General features: G+C 42.4%; 2 protein-coding genes across 2 annotated transcripts; one reads left to right on the forward strand and one right to left on the reverse strand.

Annotated features, from left to right (window-relative positions):
* Positions 1–20,643: 20,643 nt before the first annotated feature.
* LOC147852079 (uncharacterized) lies at positions 20,644–24,484 on the forward strand. Its single transcript, XM_087333954.1, is given in 2 exon segments — positions 20,644–21,450; positions 21,453–24,484. Coding segments are annotated over 2 exon segments (3,018 nt in total). The 5' UTR covers positions 20,644–20,743; the 3' UTR covers positions 23,764–24,484.
* Positions 23,789–24,968, reverse strand: LOC147852080 (puromycin-sensitive aminopeptidase-like). Its single transcript, XM_087333952.1, has 3 exons — positions 24,836–24,968; positions 24,618–24,708; positions 23,789–24,433 (listed from the first exon to the last, which is right to left on the reverse strand). Exons 1-3 carry the CDS (start codon positions 24,966–24,968, stop codon positions 24,292–24,294), a joined length of 366 nt encoding a protein of 121 aa, XP_087190078.1. The 3' UTR covers positions 23,789–24,291.
* Between the last annotated feature and the right edge of the window lie 277 nt (positions 24,969–25,245).

Consider the following 25,245-nt stretch of genomic DNA (forward strand, 5'->3'; position numbering starts at 1 on the left):
TTGCACCTCTTTGTAGTTTTCCGGTGTGGGATTTGGAAGTGTTTGGGGAGTTGCCAATAAGTTTTTGCAAGATGTTTATTGTTGCGCTTCTTTTGGCACCGATTTGTTGGTTGCGACTAATTGATCTACCATCTTCTTCATTGGTCGATTTTGGTGCACCAACGCGATACACCTCTCGGCCACATCTTCCAATGTTTGTATACATTCCCAAGTAGTATGGTCAAAGGTTCCTAACCCTTGCTCGAGACATTGAAGTGCTTCCTCGACTGTTTGTGCTTCCTCAATGATTCAATCTCGGATGTTGTGGGGTTTGTCTCCCCGACTTGTTCTACCTCTGCCTCCACTTCTATTTTTGTATTATGGTCCATTCGCATTTGGGACGTGTGATCTATAAAAGGCAATGAGCCACATAAATGTGGCATATGTCTCTCAATGATCATTCGGATACCAAGTAAATGCTTACATTTACTCGCAAGGTTTTGGCAATCACAATATGAGCATTGGAGTGAGACATTATACCATAGAGTGGGAGTCGTCATGCTCAAGATTCTAAACCAATATTGGGCCTCGTCCACGATTTGCATTGTGGAAGTATCGTCGACATACCTTTCCAATATTGTCTCTGCATCTTTAAGTTGGGACCTTTGATTCCTACAATTTGCGAGGGGTGCAAACCGACCACTCTCACAATTTTCTTGTCGTTGCTTGTACCACTCTATGATCGTTCCTCCGATGCAAGTGACAGTTTCATTGTCCCCGATTAAGACATGCACAAGGTCGGTAATTGATTGGTTTATTTTTCCTCTCAAGGCAGTATACTTGATAAACTGCCAATGTCTTTCCACGATATTGGTAGTGTCAACATGTCCATAGTTGAACATTCTACCAAACCTGGGCTAGAGTTTCCTCCACACACATGTCAAACCACACCATCCTCCTTCTATATATTGCCAAACACCGGGCTTTTCTACATATTCTACCTTTAACTCCTCACACATTGCATTGAATGTGGATTCAACAATGCATTGCATCAATTGGCACATTGGTTGATAAAGATGACTTCTCTCAGTTGCACTTACTTTTGGCAACAAGTTGTCCACCCATGACTTTTTGGCGTGAAGCTGACACAACAAAAGTCGACTATGTGTTTGCGATCGTTGCCCATTTACAACAATCCAAGATTGACGGTCTATTACAACCACATTAGTTATGGCATTATATGATGTCCAACATTTATCAATCATTATTGCATTTGGCCTCACCGTGGGAGTGCATAGGCATCGTGGTTGTCTGGCAGGAGATACTGGTTCACCATGCAGGTAGGGTTGAGCATGAGCCAATTTCCCAAAATCTCGGAGTGCATAGGCATCTTGCATCATCAAAGCCCAGTCAACCTTAATCATGACACTCCCAATTTTTAACCTATTTGCCATGTTATGGACCTCCTTTGGTATCATAAAGAACCTATAGCTAACAAGCTCTAATGCACTAGCCTTGGACTTATGATATGCTACCTTACACATGCTCATTCGTGCCACACGCCTTGCACACCCAACATCAAATAAGTCATCCCCATAATTCATTCAAACGTCCACATGGAATGGACACCCACATCAGAGTGTGCACCAACGTCGTCGAGTGGAATTAGACGCAAGTCGAGATGTCCCAACACGATGACAACTATACCTAATCACATGCATACCCTTCTTGACTCCTTTCCTTAAGCGTGTGTGATACTTAGTTTGCAAATCCGTGAGCACAACATGTAACTAGTGCCCTGATCACTTCTATGGGTAGGGTCTTGTTATATTTGGCCATGCTCAATCCCAAACCTTCATTCGGGTCGACCTTCGACACCATTTGGCAACCACAACTTCTAGTGAGTGCTTTTACGTACTCCATTGCAATGCCATAATCACGTACATCAGTTGCATAATCCTGCTTTAACTCTTTAAGAGTCTTTGAAAACGTGTTATGGGATGTGTGACCATGTGATGCTAATACTACCTCCCTCCATTTCTTGACATATATTACTTGAATATTAGGTGATGCCACTAGGTAGATTGCACTCTCATTCCTGAGTATGAGACAACTCTTCATGCGCCTCCATGCATGGAGATTGAGAGGTGCACCCCTTGTGACATCATGTAATGCTTCTAATGTTACCTTAACTTGTCCCAATAGATCTTTAACCATCAAATCATACATACCTATTGATAATGCAAAATACTTGGGGGAACAATACATGAAGGGATCCACCACCTCATCCTCACGATCAAAATCAGATGACTCAAAAGGCATCTCCAATTCGTCCTCAAATACAAACGATGCATTGGACGGCCATGACGTATCCTCCAATTCATCTTCCGACATGGCAAAGACACCATGATGCATTGTGCTCTCCATAGATGGTCGTGGTCGATTACTACGGTGATTGAAGTGAACGAATACAATGTGATCGAGAATCTAGTGATTGAGGTAACTGAAGTGAATGTGAGTGATTATGCTAATGAATGAAGTGAATGAATTCAAATGAATGCAAATGATTGAAGTTCAAATTAATTCAATGTAATCAATAATGCACATGAATGAAGTGGATGATTTCAACTCTTCTTCAAAGATTTAGCTCGAGATTGATTTCAGCACTTCGAGCCTTGATTTCAGCTCTTAGTGAATGATCGAGAATGCCAACTGTTCATAAATGTTTTTTGTGATTTGACTATGATTGAGGTGAATGAAATTAGTGCGAGTGATTAATAGACTGTGAATGATCTGAATGATTTCAACTCTTAGTGAATGAGTTCACCTCTTAGTGCATGCTAGTGACTTTGGTGAATCAATTTAGTATGATTGTTGCAACGCCATCATTACACGTAGTTGGGCACCTGCCTATTAATGAGTCAGGCTCTTCATTAATCAGTCAGACTCCCTCCTTTGATATGAGTCGGACTCCTCATTAATCAGTCGGGGTTCCTCCTTTAACATGAGCCGGGCTCCTCACTAGAACAAATGGAATGTTGAAATCAATTAAGCTTCCAAGTGATATATGCCGGTAATTGATTATTGAGGATTTCGAACATAATTTTCAACATTAAAACTTGAGGTACACATTTGTGGGGTTTACACATTAAAACTTGACCTACACATTTTGAAACCTCTCTTTCATCACTTTGTGGGGGCGGGCACATGAACTTTCCTATAGCAATAGAGTATAAATTATACTCCCCATTTAGTGTAGTGTTCACAGAGCCTATCTTCTCCATTATTGATTTATTAGGGCTATGCAACACTAGTAGAGCATGATTTTAGGCTTCAACTATTCGAGATTGATTTTAGCACTAAGACAACATTTACTCCCCCACATTAGTATCATAAAGTGATAAAAAGCTCATCTAAGAAGACCCCCAACCAAGAGACAAGCTTTTACTAAAGCATTACAACCCCAATATGTATGAATCAAAAATCTTTAAAAATATAAGGCTTAATCCATTATCTCAAACTCCTCAAGATCTAACTCCACATTGAATAAGATTCACATTGAGTCATTTACAACCAAGATGAGATTCAAATATTGATTTGATATTACAAAATTAACCATATTGATATGGCAAATAATATACAAAAAAGGTTGGCAACCCGCATTAGATAATACATCGAGATCATATATTTGATGTTACAAAGTACAACTCTGAATGATTAAAATAACCCTAAGCCCAAATCCTTCGTGCCCATTTTGCTATGATTTTCTGAAGGAGCTCCATGTCTTCGAATCCAAACCATTGCTCCTTACCCTACACCACAAGATGCCATCAACCCTACGCCCTTACATAAACAAATGCTCATATTCAATCCTAAGCCATACTTACAAAATCATCGAACTCAAATCCTTGAATGAACTCCTCAACCAACATCCGAATGGTTTGCATCATGTAATACCCACAATCTGTCCCATTAGGTTGGGTCGGGATATGCAATACATGGAACCACTCGTTGTTGATGATGCAATGGTCGTGCGCAACGCTGGAGATATGTCAACCAAATCACCCAATGTCTTCATGCCGGCAGTCGGATGATTATTCAATGGATCGCAAAAAAAAAAAGGGCTCTACACCTTGGCATCAAGACCTGTAGGAGTCCGCCACATCTTCATCCAACGCACCCAATGCCCTGAGTGCAATATTGGAATGAAGACATATTCCCATTCAGGGACCTGAGTGAGTATGTATTCTACCTTATCACTTTGCCCTTCTAGTTGTACCCATAATGGACCAACAATATGAAACCGCTTGTTGATCTCGAGGGGTAGTGGAAGAGGGTCATCGTCCACGTGGATGTCATCTCCCCTACAATGCACAACGAACATAGTTCTACCTCAGTTAAAAAGACCACTAGATCTAGTCTTCAGCAAGCCACCTGAAACTTGTTTATTAGGCCAGATTAGCAAGTATAAAAAAAACATGAAGTTAGCTCTTGATCTCATGCCCCCACCATAATGGCATACCTAGCGAACTTATTTCTTGTTGTGTTATCCCATGTTTTCGTAATTGTCCAAGGACCAACAAAGACAATCCCAATGTCCTCACCCTCATCTGTGTCGGATGATGTAATGTCCTGCAATTTGGATGGGTCCACTTTTTTCTTGCAAATTTGGATTTTTGGCCACCTTGGTTGTCAGATTGTCGATTCTGACAATTGGTCCTAACCACCATCAACCTCTACATTTTCCACATCTTCTGGCATGCCAAACCCATGATTCTTACACTGAAATTTATACATAAGATTTGAAATATTCAATGGAGAAATGTGGAACATGCAAGGCGTCTCCAATAACATTTCAAATATGGCACATGAGAAGCAAGAAGAAAAAAAGGGATACAAAAGAAGCCCATAAAATCAGAGACACCACACAATACATGTTATTTATGGTGATTCAAATACATTCCATAATAAAATGATTGAAATATATCAATTTTCAAATCCTACTTTGATTACAAAGCCTGTTGTATATCTAGAACTATGATTGAACCTCATTCTCTTAATAAGATATCGACGTAGAGTGGAATAATTCAAACATTTAGAATATGGCATGTGAGAAACAAATGGTTCCATGTTCAAACATGATTTCCATATTCCGAAGGATCACGTGGAAGAATTTAAACATTTAGAATATGCAGGCACACATACGTACATGGTATTCATTGTCTATAATGGTGATTATATCTGTGCTTACAATGCTTAGTTGACCTCTACTACATAATATTATCATTGTCGTCATCCAATAGGAAAATAACAAACCTATGATGTGTATCCACATCTATGTGCTCGAAATAATTGCATTCCTATGTATGTAAACAAGAATACATAAGTGCTCAAGATAATCGTACCTTGTGTTGTAACTAAGTATGTGAGATAATCAATGCTTGAGCAAATATATTTTGTGTTGCTTTGAGCTTAGTTTCGTTTGGTGGAAAACAATGAAAGTGGGTTGAAAGAAAATACAAGAACGTTATTGAAAAAATTAGTATTGTAGAAAAGTTTATTGCACTAACAAAGCATAGAGAAAACGACCCGTTGTTTCTTATTCAATATTTCTTCATATTGATGGTGAAATTATAACAATGCATTTATTGACACATTTGAAAAATGGAACAACTAAGTCTCTTGCCATGTTAGAATATGGAACCATGTGATCAAATGTAAATGAAAAGAAAAGAGATAATGATGTAAAAAATAGAAATAACCATCAAAATACATACCTACTGTCGCTTTCGTTTTGCTGATTGAATGAGGATGGTAGGTGGTTGGGAAGTGCTCTCCGGTGGAAAGTGGTGCTCCTCTTTGATTCAGGCGGAAAGTGGTGCGCCTCTCTAATTATGGTGGAAAGTGGTGCTCCTCTCTGATTCTTCCCTCCAAATACCCTAATACGTTGTTTTGAAAATAGGTTCAAAATGACTTTCACATGGTTTTTATAGTCACTGCTCATTAATGAGCAGGGCTCCTAGTCGGGCTCTTGATAAGTGAGCGGGGCTCATAATCGGGCTCCCCAATAAGTGACCATTTCTTCGAGCGTAAATTTTTCCGCATCGGACGGTGCAGATCGCACGCGTACTCGGTTGAGTGACATGCACCGTCCCTCTTCATGATTCCCTCACTTACCCTCTTCAATTTTTGGAGGTATTTAGACACGTTGCATCCATCCATCCATCCATCCATATCCATACATACATACATACATACATACATACATACATACATATACCCATCCATAGTACATAAAATTCGTGTTTGTCTAGCATCACATTCGTTTTCCTACGTTGAAAAATGAATGCGAATGTTATTTAAACATTCTTGTGTTTTTTTTGTTTTTTCCCCATTTTTTAAGTGTTTTTTTTCCCATTTTTTAGGCCTATTTACCTCATAATAAATAGTTAATCCAAAAGTATGGTATTTATCATTCTTTGAGGGCGTTTTTCTTACACGAATGATTGAAACATTCGCAAATGCGAGGAGAGTAAAAAGTGGGAAATCAACAAACCTTTTATTTTTTTACTTTTTATTTATTTATTCATTGTTTTATGAAAAATAAAACAAATACTTTTAAGTTTTATATCTATTATAAAAATATTATTAGTGTGAGGTTCCCTTTTTAATGACAGATAAAAATATCAAATTTTGTGGGAGAGTAAAAAGTGGGGAATTATTGAACCTTTTATTTATTAAAAATAAAACAAATACGATTAAGTTTTACATCCATTATAAAGATATTATTACTCTAAGTCTACTTTTTAATGTGAAGTAAAATATCCCCTTTTTATTGTCAAAGTCCTCTTTGTTATATTGTGAAATCCACATAAAAGGAAACCCAACCAACTTGCCTAGCTTCTTACTTATCATTCAATTTATAGAAGATACAAAGGTACCCATTTTGGGTCGGCCTAGCTACATGCGTCCCAAAAGGGTGTGCTAAAAGGGTGGGCTAAAACCAATGGTGTGCTAAAAGGCATGCACTCGCATGAAAGGGACACCACATTTCCCCTCTGAGAAAAACAAGGAGTTTTACGCCATGGGGAAAGGAGGGGTACTAGAAGATAGGCTTGGGGTAGTATAGGGCTTGATATGGGCAACATGGGTGGAGGTGAATCGGTCGTTGGAATCACATCGGAGAAGTAAGTGGATTTGATGGCGTGAACTACGGCGAACGGGCCGATCCATTGGTGCATGAGGGATTCGCTTAGACCGCACCACCGGACTGGGAAGTAAACAAGGACTTTGGTTCCATTAGCATAAGTTGGGGTAATTCGATCCACGTTGTAGTGCCGCTTCTGACGTTGTTGTGCGACTTGTAGATTTTGAGAGCTGGCTTGTTGAAGGAGGGGGAGCATTTGTTGGAGATAAAGCCCCCAAGTGGCATTATCCATGTTGGCAAGTTTGGAATGGACGTCAATGGACGATTCTGGTGGGAGCCGAGGGTCGCGCCCATAGAGTACTCGAAAAGGGCTGATATGCGTTGACGCTTGTATGGATGTATTGTAGCGTGGGTGACAAAAGGCAAGATTTGATCCCAGGTTTTGTGGCATGGATAGATGTAAGTGGCAATCTCTTGCTTGAGGGTCTTGTTGAGGCGTTCAATGAGGCCATTTGTTTGCGGATGGTACGGGGACGTAAACACATGTTGGACACCTAGTTGAGTTGCGACAACATTGAGGATATCGCCATGGAATTGGCAGCCCTCATCAGATAAGAGTTGGACAGGGCAACCATGTTGAAAAATTACCTTCTGCAAGAGTTGGGAGGCAATTGTTGGCGTAACGACATTGGGGATGACAACAATTTCAACCCACCTGGTGAGGTATTCTGTTATAACCAGGATATACATGTTGCCCCTCGGGGTTTCGGGAAAAGGTCCCATGAAATCCCATTCGACCAGCTTGAAAGGTGACGTGATGGTGATGGGTTGGAGCGTTCCAGCTAGCTAGCCCCCAAGTTTGATGTGTTGACACAAAGCACATTGTTTTATGTAGGTAGAGATAGAGTGTTGCATGTTGGGCCAGTAATACTTGAGGCGTAATTTTTCGAGAACCTTATGGAAACCCAAATGGCCCGACAATGGGTGGTCGTGATAAAATTGGAGATATGTTTGTTGTAGGGAAGGAGGGATGTAGAGACAAGGCGTGATGCGCTTGAATAAAGAACACCAAGTTATTGCGGAGCATGAACCGTCGTTGTGAGGGAAATGGTTGGAGGGAGTGCAACTGATGGGTTATCTCTTGGATGGTGGGGTCGTGTTGTTGAAGTGTAACTAGTTGTGGCAATGGTAGCAGAAGATTGGATATCTCAGGGAGAAATTGGACAGCCTGGAAGCCGACGTGAGAGAGACTATTAGTAACCAAATTGGTTACATCTTTCTGATAGGAGAGGGTAAATTGATATTCTTGGAGTGCCAGTGTCTATCGCAACAAGCCGCCTGGGGGGTGAGGTCGATGGATAAGAGAAAGCAAGGGATGGTGGTCAGTCTCAACCATAACTTGTCCACCATGAAGGTATGGGTGAAGATGCTGGAAAGACCAGATGATCGTGTTGGGAATATGTCCCTCCAGTGGGAGGAGCCAACTGATCGGACCAAGGAGAGCCAACAATCGAAGACAGGGAAGAACCGACAATTCGGAAATAGCCGACAACTGAAGAGTCGAAAACAGAGTCGACTGTTATTTTTTCAAATAGGTTGATTATTATTATTGTAATGATAATAATAATGATAATATGTAGTAGGGGTTACATGTGTAAATAGCCCATACAATGTATTAGTATAAATACATTTAGGGCAAACGTGTGCGTGTGTGAGCAGAACAGAAGTAGCGCGTGAGCGTGTGAGATAGAGAGTGAGTGAGAGCGGTGCTATAGTTGTGTGCGTAACAACAGACGCCAAGAGCCCTGTGTGGTTGATACACTTGAAGGAGTGTTGTAACATTTTGTGTTGTATATCCACTATACATAATGAAGCTCTATTCCCGTGGTTTTCTCCCGTTATAGGGTTTCCACATAAAATCTTTGTGCACCATCGTTGTCTTGTTTTCTGGCATATATGTTATTTGTATTTTAGCACAGTTCGCTTATTGAGATTTGACCGAACCATTTCTCAACAATCTGGTATCAGAGCTTGAGGTGCAAGCATGGAAGGAGGTATGAGCGGTTTCCCAGGTATGATAGTTCTAAACTCACAGAACTATGCCAACTGGAAGATAAAGATGGAGGACTTACTCATAGTAAAAGACCTGTACGAGCCAGTGGACAAAGCAGATATACCCAGGGGGGTATTGGAGTTGGATTGGAAACTTCTTAACAGAAAGGTGGTGGCCACCATCCGACAATGCGTCGACGTAAGTGTCTTGCAACATGTAGCGAATGACACAAATGCCCACGAGATGTGGCAGAAGCTGTCAGGCCTATATGAGAGGAAGAATGTGCTCAATAAAACCTCATTGATGAGAAAGATCGTATGGCTGAAATACAGAGACAGTGAGAGCATCATCGAACACATCAACACATTCATGGGGTATGTAAACCAACTTGCTGCAACCAAGTTCCCCCTGGATGATGCGAGGCCATTTTGCTGATGTGCACACTGCCAGATAGTTGGGAGAACCTGGTGGTTACTCTCAGCACCTCTTGTCAAGAAGAGAACTTGTCTCTACAAATGATGGAGACAAAGCATCCTAAATGAGGGGGCAAGAAGGAAGGACAAGGGAGTCCTAGCTCAGTCGGAGTCGAATGTAACACAACATTCAGACAGAGGAAGGAACTGGCAAAGAAGTCCACCAAGGAGAGAAAAGTCCCACGCTAGATCGAAGTCCGGAGGTAAGCCTGTGTGCTTCTATTGCGGAAAACCTGGACACTTCCAAAAGGACTGCCGACACATGAGAAGAGATAAGAGTGTCGGAAACAATGTTGAAACCAGGAAGATTCCTAATAGGAAGAACACTTTGGCCATTGCTACGAGCAATGAAGAACTGTTGTTCATTTGTGAGCAGACAAGTGCAAATCTTGCAAGTGAAGAATGCACTTGGGTGATCGATTCCGGGGCATCGTTCCACATAACTCCGTCGAGAGAGTATTTCTCGACTTACATAGTCGGAGATCACGATTATGTGAAAATGGGTGATAGTGGAGAGTGCAAGATAGCCGGAGTCAGAAGTGTTCGTTTGACGACGTCGACAGGGTGTCGATTGACTCTGAAGGATGTTTGACAAGTTCCCAATATCAGATATCGATTGGAAGGTTAGATGAGGAAGGCTATAATGGTAGCTTTTGGAATGGCAAGTGGAAGTTCTGCCGAGGAAATCTTATAGTGGCTCGAGCACAGAAAGAAGGCACATTATATATGATGCATGCCCGAATGTGCAAATCGGATGTAAATGTGGCAACTGACTCGGTAGGAGAGAGATGGCATAAGAGGCTGGGACACATGAGTGAGAAAGGAATGCACCTGCTAGCCGACCAAAAGCTTCTACCAGAAGTCAAGGGAGTGCACCTAGAGAAGTGTGTCGACTGCTTGGTCAGAAAACAGAACAAATCCGCATTCCACGCAAGACCACCAAGAAGAAGAGAGGTTGCACTGGAACTGGTACACACGGATGTATGTTATGTAGATGCTCCATCGCATCGAGGTGGACAATACTTTGTGACGTTCATCGACGACTATAGTCGGAAGACATGGGTCTTCGTATTGAAGTCGAAGGATCAAGTGTTGTCGGTTTTCAAGGAGTTCCAGGCTAGAGCTTAACGAGAGTCGGGTCGGAAGTTGAAGGTTGTTCGAACAGATAACGGTGGTGAGTATAGAGGATAATTTGAGGAATACTGCAAGTGCCAAGGTATTCGGATCGAATACATAGTGCCAAAGACCCCAGAGTTGAACGGGCTTGCAGAGAGGATGAATCAAACAATCATGGAGAGGGTAAGGAGCATGCTCTCTCATGCGAAACTGTCGAAATCCTATTGGGTTGAGGCGATGTACACAACTTTTTATCTGATCAACAGGTCTCCCTCAGTACCATTAAAGGGTGATGTCCCACAGAGAGTGTGGCAGGGAAGGATGTCTCCTACCAACACTTGAGGGTGTTCAGATGTTTGGGGTATATGCATGTACCGAAGGGTCAAAGGTCAAAGCTCGACAGTAAGTCGAAGGCATGCATATTCATGGGATATTCGGAAGATGAGTTCAGCTATAGGCTATGGGATCTGGTCGACAAGAAGGTAATGAGAAGTCGGGACGTGGTCTTTCTTGAAGATAAGATGATTGAAGACCGGAAGCAACAGAAGTCGAATACGACTCCCTAGTCAACCCCAACTATCCTCGATCTAAGGTTAAGTGAACCAACAATATCGACTGTTCGAAGACGGCTAGTCGGCATAGCCGAATCCGAGTCGGTCGACTCGGAGAGACCAACCGACTGTAAGTCAGAGTCAGTAGAACTGCTAAGGTCAATTGAAGAGTATGAGTTGGAGTCGTCCAACTTGGAGATGCCAATTGATGTGCAGGAACCCAAGTGGAGAGAAGAGTTGGCAGAGACATCCGAAAGAGAGCCAACAAAGAGTGGAAGAAGATACCCACTCAGACAAAGGAAAGCACCGACAACATATGCCAGTCAATACATCCTCTTGACTGATGAAGGTGAACCGGAGTGCTATGAAGAAGCCATTGCCGACAAGCATAGAGAGAAATGGCTGAGTGTGATGCAAGATGAGATGGAATCCTTGCACAAGAATTACACCTATGACCTAGTAGAGCTGCTGCAAGGTAAGAGAGCACTAAGGAATAAGTGTGTCTACAAGGTGAAGACTAGAGAAACCGACAGTGAGCCCAGGTATAAAGCCCGCATAGTGGTGAAGGGCTTTCAACAGAAAAAGGGCGTCGACTTTGACGAAATATTCGCACCAGTCGTGAAGTTGACATGCATTCAAACTGTTCTGAGCATAGTGGCCAGTATGGACCTGGAGATCGAACAGTTGGATGTCAAAACCGCATTCTTACATGGGTTGCTAGAAGAAGAAATCTACATGTAGCAATCCAAAGGCTTTGAGGAGAAAGGGAAAGAGAACCCGGTGTGTCGATTGAAGAAAATCTTGTACGGTCTGAAACAAGCTCCACGCCAATGGTACAAGAAGTTCGAGTCCTTCAAGATGGAACACTGGTTCTAGAAAACATAGGTCGATCATTGTGTGTTCATCAAAAGGCACGAAGAAGGAGACTTCTTGATTCTCTTGTTATATGTTGATGACATGTTGATAGTCGGTTAAGACACAAAGAAGATCGGAAGCTTGACGAAAGCTCTAAGCAAGTCGTTTGCCACAAAAGACCTTGGACCGGCTAAATAGATCTTAGGAATGCACATAGTTCGAGACAGAACTCAAAAGGTGCTATGGTTGTCACAACAAAAGTATGTGACAAAGATCCTAGAAAGGTTCAACATGTCGGACGTAAAGCCAGTCGGCTCGGTGTTGCCAACAAATTGTAGGTTGAATGTGAAGCAATGCCCAAAAGGGGAGAAGGAGAAGGCCGAGATGAGGAAGGTACCATATGCCTCGACCGTTGGTAGTCTAATGTATGCTATGGTCTGTACGAGACCAGACATAACATTTGTTGTAGGAGCAGTAAGCCAGTATATGAGTAATCCAGGAAGAGAACACTGGGCAGTAGTGAAGTGGATACTCATGTACTTAAAGGGCACCTCGGGGGTGTGCCTAAGGTATGGTGTCAGAGAGCCTGTGCTAGAAGGTTTTACCAATTCGGACATGTCGGGAGATGTCGACTCAAGCCGATCCACATCAGGGTATATGATGACCTATGCAGGGGGAGCAGTGTCATGGCAGTCACGACTGCAGAAGTCTGTAGCCTTGTCGACTACAAAGGCAGAGTATATGGCAGCGGTAGAGGCCGACAAAGAGCTAAGTTGGATGAGAAATTTTCTCAACGAATTAGGGCTGAAGCAAAAGGAGTTCTTGCTTCATTGTGATAGCCAAAGCGCCATACACTTTGACAAGAATGTTGCATACCACTCCCGAACCAAGCACATACAGAGAAGGTATCACTAGTTGCGGGAGAGAGTTGAAGAAGGAGAGTTTTCTCTTGTGAAGATCCATACTGACAACAATGGATTCGATATGCTCATGAAGAACCTACCTATGGACAGACTTAGAGTCTATCGACAAAAGACATGATTGATTGACTCCCTCCCACTGGAGTGAAGGGGGAGTTTGTTGGGAATATGTCCCTCCATTGGGAGGAGGAGCCGACTGATCGGACCAAGGAGAGCCAACAATCGAAGATAGGGAAGAACCGATTGTTCGAAAATAGTCGACAGCTGAAGAGTCGAAAACAGAATCGACTGTTATTTTTTCAAATAGGTTGATTTTTATTATTGTAATGATAATAATAGTGATAATATATAGTAGGGGCTACATGTGTAAATAGCCCATACAATGTATTAGTATAAATACATTTAGGGCAAACGTGTGCATGTGTGAGAAGAATAGAAGTAGCGCGTGTGCGTGTGAGACAGAGAGTGAGTGAGAGCGACACCATAGCTGTGTGCGTAACAACAGACGCTAAGAGCCCTGCGTGGCTGATACACTGGAAGGAGTGTTGTAACATTCTGTGTTGTATATCCACTATACATAGTGAAGCTCTGTTCTCGTGGTTTTCTCCCGTTATAAGGTTTCCACGTTAAATCTCTGTGCACCATTGTTGTCTTGTTTTCTAGCATATCTGTGATTCGTATTTCAGCACAGTTCGCTTATTGAGATTTGACCGAACCATTTCTCAACAATCGATTGCAAGTAGCTCCTTCTCGGTGGTTGAGTAGTTGCGTTTAGCTGGCATGAGAGTGCTGCTAATGAAGGCGACTGCCTTTTCTTGCAATTGGCTTGCAAGAGGACGACTCCTAACCCATGGTTTGATGCGTCTGTCTGCAATGTGAACGGTTGGTCAAAGTTAGGATGGGCGAGCAACCCTGATTCCTGGACCATGGTTTTGAGGTGACGAAAGCTATCTTCGCAGGCAGTATCCCAAATCAATGACACACCTTTCTTCAAGAGTTGGCGAAGGGGAAAAGTGACCATGCCGAGGTTCGGAATGAACCGAAGGGAAAAGGTGATCATGCCCAAAAAACGTTGCAATGATTTTCTTGAGGTGGGGTGGGGGGGGGGGTAGTTGGTGATGGTTGCCACCTTTGTAGGGGCCATACGGATTCCGTCACCAGAGATGATGAAGCCGAGAAAACGAAGGCTGGTGCTTCCCCATCGACACTTCTTCCATTGGAGTTGCAAGTTATGCTTAGTTATGCAAGCGAGGACTTCAACGAGAGTTTGTAGATGGTCCTCCCAAGTGGCCTGTGGATAAGGATGTCATCGAGATAAATGAGGACACCTTTGCTGATAAGGGCAGTGAAGATGGAGTTTGCCATGCGTTGGAATGTGCTGTCGACATTTGACAGGCCGAACGGCATGCACATGAATTGGAATAGCCCGCAACTTGTGCGAAATGTGGTCTTGTGGGCATTAGAAGGATTTAGGGGGATTTGCCAATATCTCGAGGCTAAGTCTAGGGAGGTGAAATAACGGGAGCCACTGATTTGATCCAAGAGGTCTTCCACGTGAGGGAGTGGGTAGAGGTCACGGATAGTCACTTTGTTGAGAGGCCTTAAGTCGATGCAAAAGCAGAAGGTGCCATTATCCTTCTTGATTAGGTGGGGTTCCGAAACCCAAAATCGTTGGTGGAAGGAATGATAATACCTTTGGTGATTATGTCGGTGACGACAACATCAATGCGATCGTGGTCGAGGGGGGAACTTCGGCGTGTAGCCATGCGGATCAGAGTGGCTTCCTCGATACGAATGACATGTTGTATCGGGAAAGAGATAGTAGGAGCATGTGTGGGTTGGATGGTTAGTGACTGAAAACGAGCTAATAATTCGCGGATGGAGACCAATCGCTCATGTGGACTAAGGGCCACCTGGATTTGGCTAAGGTGGGGGACAGGGGAGCTATCGTGTAGAAGGGGGATATGGGGAGCATGTGGGACAAGAAGTTTATAGGCATCAAAATCAATCACAATGCGACGCTTGAGGAACCAATCACAAACTAAGGTGAGGGGGAAGAGTTGGTGGGGTCAAATTTTGATGGGCGAAGTTTTGGACGAGGAGATCCTAGAGGATCACCCAGTTCTTTGTCACGTCGCTTGCTTGTTGGACATACCAGGTGGCGACGACATTTTCGAGTAGGGTACGAACTTCCAAAGCTTTGCGCTCGTCAGACCATTGATGGTAATTGGAGATCATCTCAAAGTGGTCAACCAGGCTAAGACATCTTCGGAAGGCAAGCCAGATAAGGACTTCAAGTGGACCTCGGAATCTAGCCGATCTTTAGTGCAGTCGTTGTTAGCGGAGAGGAAGGAGAGCATAACTTGATTTGAAGCATGGCGTTGGAGAGGAGCTGGAGGAGCTGCTCCATTTGGAAAGGGGGTGGTCGTTCGTGAGGTTGTGAGAACTTGGGCTCCATCGGGGTATCAATGTTTGAGGCGACGAGAGGGAATTGGGATGCCATGAACGAGGTGGTAATGACTAAAATTTTACCCCGCTTCTCCACCAATTATGTGAAATGCACATAAAAGGAAACCAAAGTAGCTTGCCTAGCTTCTTACTTATCGTTCAATTTATAGAAGATACAAAGGTACCCATTTTTAGCCGGCCTAGCTACATGCGTCCCAAAAGGGTGTGCTAAAAGGGTGTGCTAAAACCGACGGTGTGCTAAAAGGGTGTGCTAAAAGGGTGGTGTGTTAAGAGGCATGCACTTGCATGAAAGGGACACCACAATATAATATGTGATATATCTAAGAAACTAAAAAGTAGGGACTTTATGAACTTTCTTTTTTTTTAACGAATATTTTTCATACATTCGTATGCATTCGTTTGGTAACCTCCACGAATGCAAATATGTCAACCCATCCATCCATACATACATACATATATACATACATACATACATGCATACATATGAATAGAGCAGCAAATTAACAAAACAAAAGTGACTAGGTACTAGTTAGAGTTATTTGGAATATTTGTTAGGTCTATGGTTTGAATCTTTTTCTTTTTTGAATTCTTTTATTTTGGTTCGAGTTTTTTTTTTTAGGGTTTCGACATTTGGTTTAGGGTATGTAGTCAATTTACATTTCATTTACATTTAAGGGGTTGTAACAGTGGTATTGAATTCAACAACTTAAATACTAAATGTGTTTATGGTGCCGTAATAGTCTAAAAGGTGTAAATTTGTCATCATCAAACACTTAACCATATGTTGTTGATTGTACCTTTGTGCCCTAGTATATAACTAAACATTTGCAAAATTTGATTGATGCAAGTGGAATTATGCTTTAGTTGTCAAATTGAACATTTGTTTTTGTATAACTCTTAAGATTCTTCTTTTCATATTTTTTTTTTAAAGGAAGATGCACCTTAGTATATTACTTGAAAAGTCTACATAGGAAAAACAAAAGGAGACATTTATCTCACTTCTTTTTGTAAGATACAAAAGCTAGTACATCTGATGATAAAGATGATGTCATATATGAACAAGTAGAACAATACTTACTATCCACCATCCAACATAAACGAAGGTATGGCATAATTCCACTTTGGACCAACAGTTGTCTCTGAAAATAATTGGAGTCCTTGCCATCGGTTCTTAAAGGCCACTTGCCGTTGCCACAAAATATCATCTGAACCCTGCAGATCATCATATTGCTCACGCAATGTGTGAACAAACAACATTCAAAATTCAATAAGCATAGTGTTGAATTGTACATGGGCATTGTTAAAAACAGAATCACATCTCACTTTCCATATTATCCAAAGAGCCAATGATGTAATTGTATGCCAAATGACCAGATTTTTAATTCTGAACCGTGAAATAGAAGAAGGAAACGAGGTGAGAGAGAGGTGTCCATAAGAAAAATGAAAAACATGAGAAGCATGCATACTTTCATACCTCATAACCTCTCCATGAAGGACACCCCACAATACTGTACCCCAAGAGAATATTGATCAAGAGTAGTGTTATCTCAACAATAAAAACAACTTACTCCAAAATTTCTTGATCTTGGGACATAACCAAAACAAATGCAAAATCAATTCAGTAGGTGCGCCACCATGCAATCCACAAGCATATTGTTGATGTTGTCTCAACCAATCACCAACGGGAAGAGCATAATGAATCAACAGCCATCGAAAGCAAATAACTTTTTTCGGCAATTGCATGCTCAACAACCATTTCCAAAATTTTGCAAGTTGTAATTCTTGCACATTATTCCCAGACCAATGCTTCATGGCACCAAGATATTTATAATTTGATTGCAACAATAAATTTCTACCTAGCTTAACCAAATATTGGAAAAACTCCAAATGTTTACCATTTCCACCACAACTCCGCTTTTTCCATCGATAATCAGCCAGATCCCAATCTAAAATTTGAAGAGGTTTTTTTTGAAAAACCCACAATGAGCAATACAACAAGCATTCTTGAAAGGGTGGATTGAAAGACCATTTTTTTCCCGATCTTGTGACTACTCAAATGGCCAAAGTGTTAGCGGACATCCACACATCTGATGCAGATTATACATGCCACAACCTACCATCATCATCAACATTAAAATACATAGCATCACCCGTAGCATTGGTTACTTTAGCTCCTAAAATAACTTTTAAAGGAGAAAAATAACCAAACCATATCTGATTACTTAAGCGAGACCATGAAGCCATAAATTGTCCTAATGTCACTTGCATATCATTACTCATAACAACGCCTCCTCGAACTGAATGCATTGATAAAGATTGTAACGGACGATTCATAACATGACATCCCTATAAAAGAACATTACATGCAACTGATGCATCCAAAGCAGCCCAATTTAGCATGAGGTGGCTACCAAGCAAAAAACCTCTCGCATCAAAGAAGAGAAAATTCCAAGTCAAAGGCTGTCTCAAGAAATCATTCATTGTCAAAGGCATTTTTCGGACTAGAAATTTCTTAATAACAACCCAACTTGTGAGAATTCCATTAAAAAATCTATCTTCTGGTAAGGATGTTTTAAAGAAATGAAAATTCTGAATAAATGCCCACCTTAACGAGGGTTGCCAAACTCCAGCTATTTTCGGACACATAGTAGACAACCTATGCATCATTAGTTGACTCCAAATACCTTGCATTGGCAACATAGCTCTACACACAAATTTAGAGAGCAAAGCCTTACATTGCGATTTCGGATCCACCAAGCCCAACCCATCATTTTGTCTTGGAGCAATCAATATTGCCCAAGCTACTTTAGGCCTTTTATTCTGACCTGTTTTTCCTCCCCAAATATAATTGCGAATAAGACGTTGGACCTACAAAATACATGATCTAGCAAACAACGTAGTAGAAGCAATATACCAAATAGTTGCAAGAAGAACTTGATTAGCTACGAGTACACAACCTGCAAATGATAAGTCAACCGAATCCCAAAGCAACAATTTTCTTCTTAACTTTAAAAGTAGAGGAGCAACTAACACATCCACATTAACGTGAAGTCCCACTTGGCAACCCAAGGAACGAATAGTGGTTCCATCAAGAACCCATTTGAATTCTTGCGAAGGCATCCAAGTAGGCAACGGATTTGGCGATACCCAAAAACCAAGAGATTTATGGCAATTTATCTTTGCCCCCGAGGCCAGGCCAAGCAAAATTCCTCCATCGCTACTTGTAATTTTCTTAAATTATCATCATTACCTTGGCCATAAATTGTTGTATCATCAGCAAATTCTGAATCCAACAGTTGTTGCTGCATTAAGGGCAAAGGCAAACCCTTAAGAGAAACTTGGGAAGAATTTAAATACATTGAAAATGTTTCCACTACTAGCAAAAACAAGGATGGGGCCAATTGACAACCTTGACGTACAGAACGAGAAATAGAAAATTTTCTAGTTTGTCCACCAGCTACCAAGACAGAACTAAAGGCCTCACAATACAAAGAAGCTACAACCCTAATCCATTGGATCGAAAAGCCTAGTCTCAAAAACGAACCCTCCATGAAGTCCCAATTAACTCTATCATATGCCTTCTCAAAATCTAATAAAAGAACTGCAAGATCTTCTTTAGTCTTCGTTGCAATCCCTGTTAACTCCCAAAACAAAAAAACATTATCAAAGATACCACATTCCTGCATAAATCCCATCTGAGATGCATGCACAATGTCCAAAAGAAAGGGCTGCAATCGCAAAGCCAACAACTTGGCATATATTTTGTAAATTGTGTTTAATAGAGTAATGGGGCGTCAACCCTAATGACATTCCAAATAAGATTGTTCTCCATCTTAGATATCCTCTAATGTGCAATATTCTTGTCAAAGATCAAGCAAGTTGAGAATTCGAAAAGATGAAAAGTTGATGTATTGGGAATTTGTAAACTAGCCTATGCATGGATTGCTATGATTGTGCAATCAAATTTTCTATCATTGATTTCTTAGCCAAGAATGCACAGTAGTTAAACGAATTTGCTAAATATTACTTATGACCCATTGCTATGACGAACTGGCTATTTTGGTAGATGGAAACCATATGGGTATCATCTAGAGTTGATGTTTAAAGACAATTGGGTGTGCATGTGGGCCAAACAAACAATCGTCTTGCATAGTTGAGGGCAATGAAGAAACAACCCAAACAAAATCATTGGGGTTGGGAAAAACTTCAAAGTACCAAAAAAAATGCAATGACTAACTACCCTTGTGAGACAAACTTAAAAATTAGACAAGGGAGCATGCTTTTACAAAAGTCAAAATAAAGTGTCGAAGTCCTAACGTCAAAATAAAGTTCAAGATGATGTGCATATTGATGGTTGTCTCAAGGATCATTATCATTGTAATGAATAATATACAAAAATGGTGATACTTATGAAGATGTTCTTGAAGCTTTCATTGAGGAAGCAATTTCAGCCACTATTCCAAAGTGAATATATTGGGTGAGCTTTGGAGTGACAAAAATGCTTGCAAAAAGGTTGGGTTTGTATGGTATTATAATCATTGTTGTGTTGTCTGGTGTGAAAAAGGGGGAAGCATTTAAGGTCACTGACAAAGATATATCTCTCCAATCTTTGAAATCAATCACCCAAAAGAATTCCTTTTGGAATGGGCAAATATGAGAGTCTCCTATCTTTGAAAATCCTTCATTCTGTAAGAAAAATTATGCATTCCAAATGAAACTTGCCCCCGGGGGATCTGACCAGTTGGATAGATCTGACCAACTTGGTCCCATTTACATGGAAAATACTTCACAGCCACACACTCTCTAGTATCTGGTTGGGCCACTAACGGGGACCCATAGGCTATGGGTCCGTATTAGTGGACCATAGCTATGGCTAGTCCATGGAGAGTCATGGGTCCGGTGCGCAAATCACTCTGTAGATGGTTGAGTCATTCTTCTTCTTTGCCTTGGCTGACTCCAAGTCGCCCATCCATCGCTCTTCATAACTCCCCTTCCATCCATAATTCCCTTGGTTTCGTCTACTCCGAAATTCCCATTTCTTTCACTCACTGCCCCTCCTCCAACTTATCCAACACTCCTCGGTTGGTTTCGACCATCCTTCATATTCCATTCACGAGATGTTGAACCTCCCATGCACTCTGCCTCTCTTCTCAATCCTTATTATCATCATAAATTCGGCAATGCCTGCGGAGGTTGTGGCTGTGGCGCCCACTCCCTCTCCAACCTCTTCCTCCTCCGACATGGCCATAGTGCAAGCCCAAGCCCACGCTCTCATAGCAATCAAGGATGCCATCACCAATGACCCCTATTCTCTCCTCTCCTCCTGGACCACCACCACCACCACCACCACCACCACCACCACCAACTCTACTAGTGATGTGGTGGCACCACCTTCCTGCTGCACTGCCGGCTGGTTCGGCCTGCACTGTGACGACCGCTTCCACATCACCTCCCTCAACCTCTCCTCCTGCAACCTCTCTGGTTCCATCTCCCCTTCTCTGGCTCTCCTCCCTTCCCTTTCCCTTCTTGATCTCTCCTACAACAACTTCTCAGGCCCCCTCCTCTTCTTCACCCAACCACCCAACTCCTCCCTCACATACCTCGACCTCAGCTTCAACACCCTCTCGGGTGACATTCCCCTTTCCCTCATCCTAAACTCCCCCAACCTCCAAACCCTGCAACTTAAACACACTGGCCTCGGCGGCATTGTTCCTCCAGAGATGTGGACCCATCTGCCGGCGCTTCAACACCTCTATATCTCTGACAGCTGGTCCGCATCTCGCCCACCTCTTTTCCAGCGACTGCTAATTTCTCCTTCTGTGCTACCATTGAGGCGTTTGTCCTGGATGGCCTTGATGCATCCGGGGCATCGTTTCCCTCTTCCTTAGGAGATTGCCAACAGTTGCAGACCTTGATTTTGTCTACCTCGGGTCTACAAGGCTCCATCCCCCCATCCATTTGGCAGCTTCCTCACCTCCAAATGCTGGTTATCGAAGATCTTAATGCGGCAGACGCTGCGTATATTTATCCCTATGAGCCACGCCCCTACAAGCTCCACGGGTCACTGCCATCCACTTTTGCCTTCTGTGGCGCTGCTGGATCTACCATCCAAGATATGTCCATAGAGGGCATAAATCTCACTGGCCACATTCCTGTTTCTATAGGCACCTGTGCCTCTCTGCAGACTCTGAATTTCCTTATCACAAACCTCGAGGGTCCCATCCCTTCTATCCTCGGGAACCTCACCCAGCTACAGACCTTGATTTTGTCTACCTCGGGTCTACAAGGCTCCATCCCCCCATCCATTTGGCAGCTTCCTCACCTCCAAATGCTGGTTATCGAAGATCTTAATGTGGCAGACTCTGTGAATAATTATCCCTACGAGCCACTCCCCTACAAGCTCCACGGGTCACTGCCAACCACATTTGCCTTCTGTAGCGCTGCTGGATCCACCATCAAAGAGATGTCCATAGATGGCATAAATCTCACTGGCCACATTCCTGCTTCTATAGGCAACTGTGCCTCTCTGCAGACTCTGAATCTCCTTGTCACAAACCTCGAGGGTTCCATCCCTTCTAGCCTCGGGAACCTCACCCAGCTACAGATCTTCATTTTGACTACTACGGGCCTACAAGGCTCCATTCCCCCATCCATTTGGCAGCTTCCTCACCTGCAGGTCCTGGTTATCGTAGATCTTAATGTGTATGGCAATATGGAAATTCATCCCTACGAGCCACGCCCCTACAAACTCCACGGGTCACTGCCATCCACTTTTGGATTCTGTAGTGCTGCTGGATCTACCATCAAATTCATGTACATTGATGGCATAAATCTCACTGGCCACATTCCTGCTTCTATAGGCACCTGTGCCTCTCTGCGATCTCTGGAGTTCTCTTCCACGAGCCTGGAAGGCCCCATCCCTTCTAGCCTCGGGAACCTCACCCAGCTACAGACCTTGGAGCTCCAGAGCAACAACCTCACAGGAAGCATTCCTCCATCTCTTGGCTGCCTAATAAACATAGAGAGCTTAAGATTAAATAACAACAGGCTTTCTGGACACATTCCTCTCGAAATCGGGGCATTGACAAATCTGCAGATATTAGACCTCTCCACAAACAGCCTCGAAGGTATCGTCCCTGTTGATGCTTTACATAATCTGACGGCTCTTGAGATTTTACGATTCTCTCAAAACAATTTGACTGGGAAAATAGAGAGCTTGGATCTGTCCAAGATGTCCAACCTCCAGACTTTTGGTGCCCATGGAAATGCTTTAGAAGGGAGCCTACCTGCTGGCCTTACAGAGAATAAGGCACTGGTCATCTTCGATATGCAGGGGAACAAATATCTCACCGGATCCTTAGGCAATACTACTACTCCTGACATCACTGGTTTATCCAAGCTAAGGGTGCTCTCAGTGAGTTACAACCAGCTAAGCGGAGACATCCCTGGTTGGGTTTGGAAGCTCCCCAGTCTGCAGGCACTGGACCTCTCCAACAATCGCTTCAGCGGTCGCTTCCCTGCAACTCTCACGTACCTCTTCTACTTCAAACTCAACCAAACAGCTGACAGTAACAAGACAACCCTCTACGAAGAGGTGCCTGTCACGCTGAAGAATTCTGTCTATATTCTTGACTATGTATTGAGTGCACGGATCTACTTTGATGTGTCCATGAACGATCTGGAAGGTGAAATTCCGGATAGCTTCAGGGAGCTGCAAGGTCTGACAGGGGTCAACCTGTCCCACAACCGCATCAGCGGCCCCATAGGTGAGGGTACATTCGGGAGATTGATACAGTTGGAGGTGTTGGATCTCTCCTACAACCAGCTCAGCGGTGGCATCCCACAAGATCTCACGTCTCTGGCCAGCATCTCTACTCTAAACCTCGTCAGTAACCAACTAGAAGGGCCAATCCCCACACAGAACAACTTCAATACCAGGTTCACGTCTGCCAGCTTTGAGAACAACCCAGGCCTGTGCGGCTACCCTCTTTCCTCCTGCAACACAAGCATCGATGATGCGAGTAGTGATGTGGGCAACACACCCAGGCAAACACAGCAATCAATCGTGATTTGGTTCAATGAGTTCATATCTCCGCGGGCACTTCTCATTGCTTATCCTGTTGGCCTTGCACTTGGCTTTTTCTTCTGTCACACCCTCTCCTTAAAAAGGGAATCCATAAAAGGTTATGTAAATAAATAAGTATAAAAAAGAAATAAAATCAATAGCCTAATGGTAAAGTTCATTGATCGTGTGAGGAGAGGTGTAGGGTGCCAATACTAGCATATGTGTGTATTAGCTAGTGGTTAACAGGAGTGTTGTGCAAAGTCCCATAAACAGTGTAATTGTTCCAGTTATGTGGGGACTTTGCTGGATAACGTGGGGGACAGTCGGAAGTGATTGTGGCCATATCTCCCAAAAAACGGAATCTAGCCTCTTTTCTCTTTTCTCCCTCATTTCCCTCTTTTGCTCACTGCTTATGACAATGCTCACCATTACCTATGTGCTGAGATTTCCTTCTGCTCATAGCTCACTTCTTATTGATTGCTTGTGCTTTGCGACTCAAGACTGGAAACTCAACGATTGGCTATTGCATGTGACACTTCAACTGTACCTTGGCTTTGTCATTTGACTGCATCAACAAGGATATTTTCCACTGTAAGTTCCTTTGAATCACATTGTTTTTTCTTTTACCAACCTCTTGCATCTCTTCAATGCCTTTGAGTGTCATCATATAAATGACAGCAGAGACTCCCCATTGTAAACAGATGTGAGAACCATATTCTGACCTTGCTTATCTAGCAAGCCGATGGCCAACGAAATCAACATGGGTTCCTTATGTGGCTGCCCCGGTGTTGCTGGTATCTCTTGTCTGTAATTTAAACATATAAGTACAAGATGTTTCATGTTAGTAGTACTATAATGGCATATTATCAAACACGTGAGTGTTTCATAAAAGAAACATGGTTACTTTATATAACACATGTTTGCATTGTATATCACATGATTGTTCCTTATATCATATGATTGTTTTCTTTTGTTTTCTATACACGCACCTGCAATACAGTTGAAACATACCAGCTGGGGGATTGTATTTTGTGCGAGTGGTCAATACTGCATTATATAACACATGTTTGCATTGTATACCTATTCCAGAGATCCTCAAGTTAAACATACTAAAATCTCACGTAATAGAACAAATTGCAAAGTTACCCAAATTCCATGAATAGCAAAAAACACTGTTACAACATAAATTTACACCATTCACACATACCACAATGCAAAGTTGCAATTATCTGCATTATTTGCATCGGGCATTGGCCATTATTTGCATCTGCATTATTTGCAGCAAGAAAATCATCACAAGTCACTGCTTGGCCATTATGTTGTTCAAAATAAAGATCCATCTCCTATACATACATTTCTGAAAGGAAATTTCAATTACAATAAACATCACACTGACTGACATTTTCAAAAAATTACCTGGCTGAACCCGAAGAGTTTGATACATTCAAACTACCTCGGCACTATCTACATAGATGATCTTATTAGCTACAATGTACTCTTTAAAATAATTGAATAAAACAAAAAGTGTGCATAGGACATTATTTTATTACGCAGAAGCAGCCAAGGACGCAAATTCGCATGCCGCTATGGAGGAAGAAATGCGGGCACTTGATGTCA

This window comes from Azolla caroliniana, unplaced genomic scaffold (genome assembly GCF_043228905.1).
Source record: "Azolla caroliniana isolate FFs.n. ecotype wild unplaced genomic scaffold, voAzoCaro1.0.p SCAF_18, whole genome shotgun sequence".
NCBI classification, from domain to species: Eukaryota; Viridiplantae; Streptophyta; class Polypodiopsida; order Salviniales; family Salviniaceae; genus Azolla; species Azolla caroliniana.

Excerpts from the sequence above, each read along its gene's own strand:
- LOC147852080 (XM_087333952.1), bottom strand. The coding sequence starts at position 24,968 with ATGGATCTTTATTTTGAACAACATAATGGCCAAGCAGTGACTTGTGAT. Across the intron at positions 24,709-24,835 it reads AATTGCAACTTTGCATTGTG|GTATACAATGCAAACATGTG; the intron begins GTATGTGTGAAT and ends TCTCTGGAATAG. Across the intron at positions 24,434-24,617 it reads ATGTTTCAACTGTATTGCAG|ACAAGAGATACCAGCAACAC; the intron begins GTGCGTGTATAG and ends TTTAAATTACAG.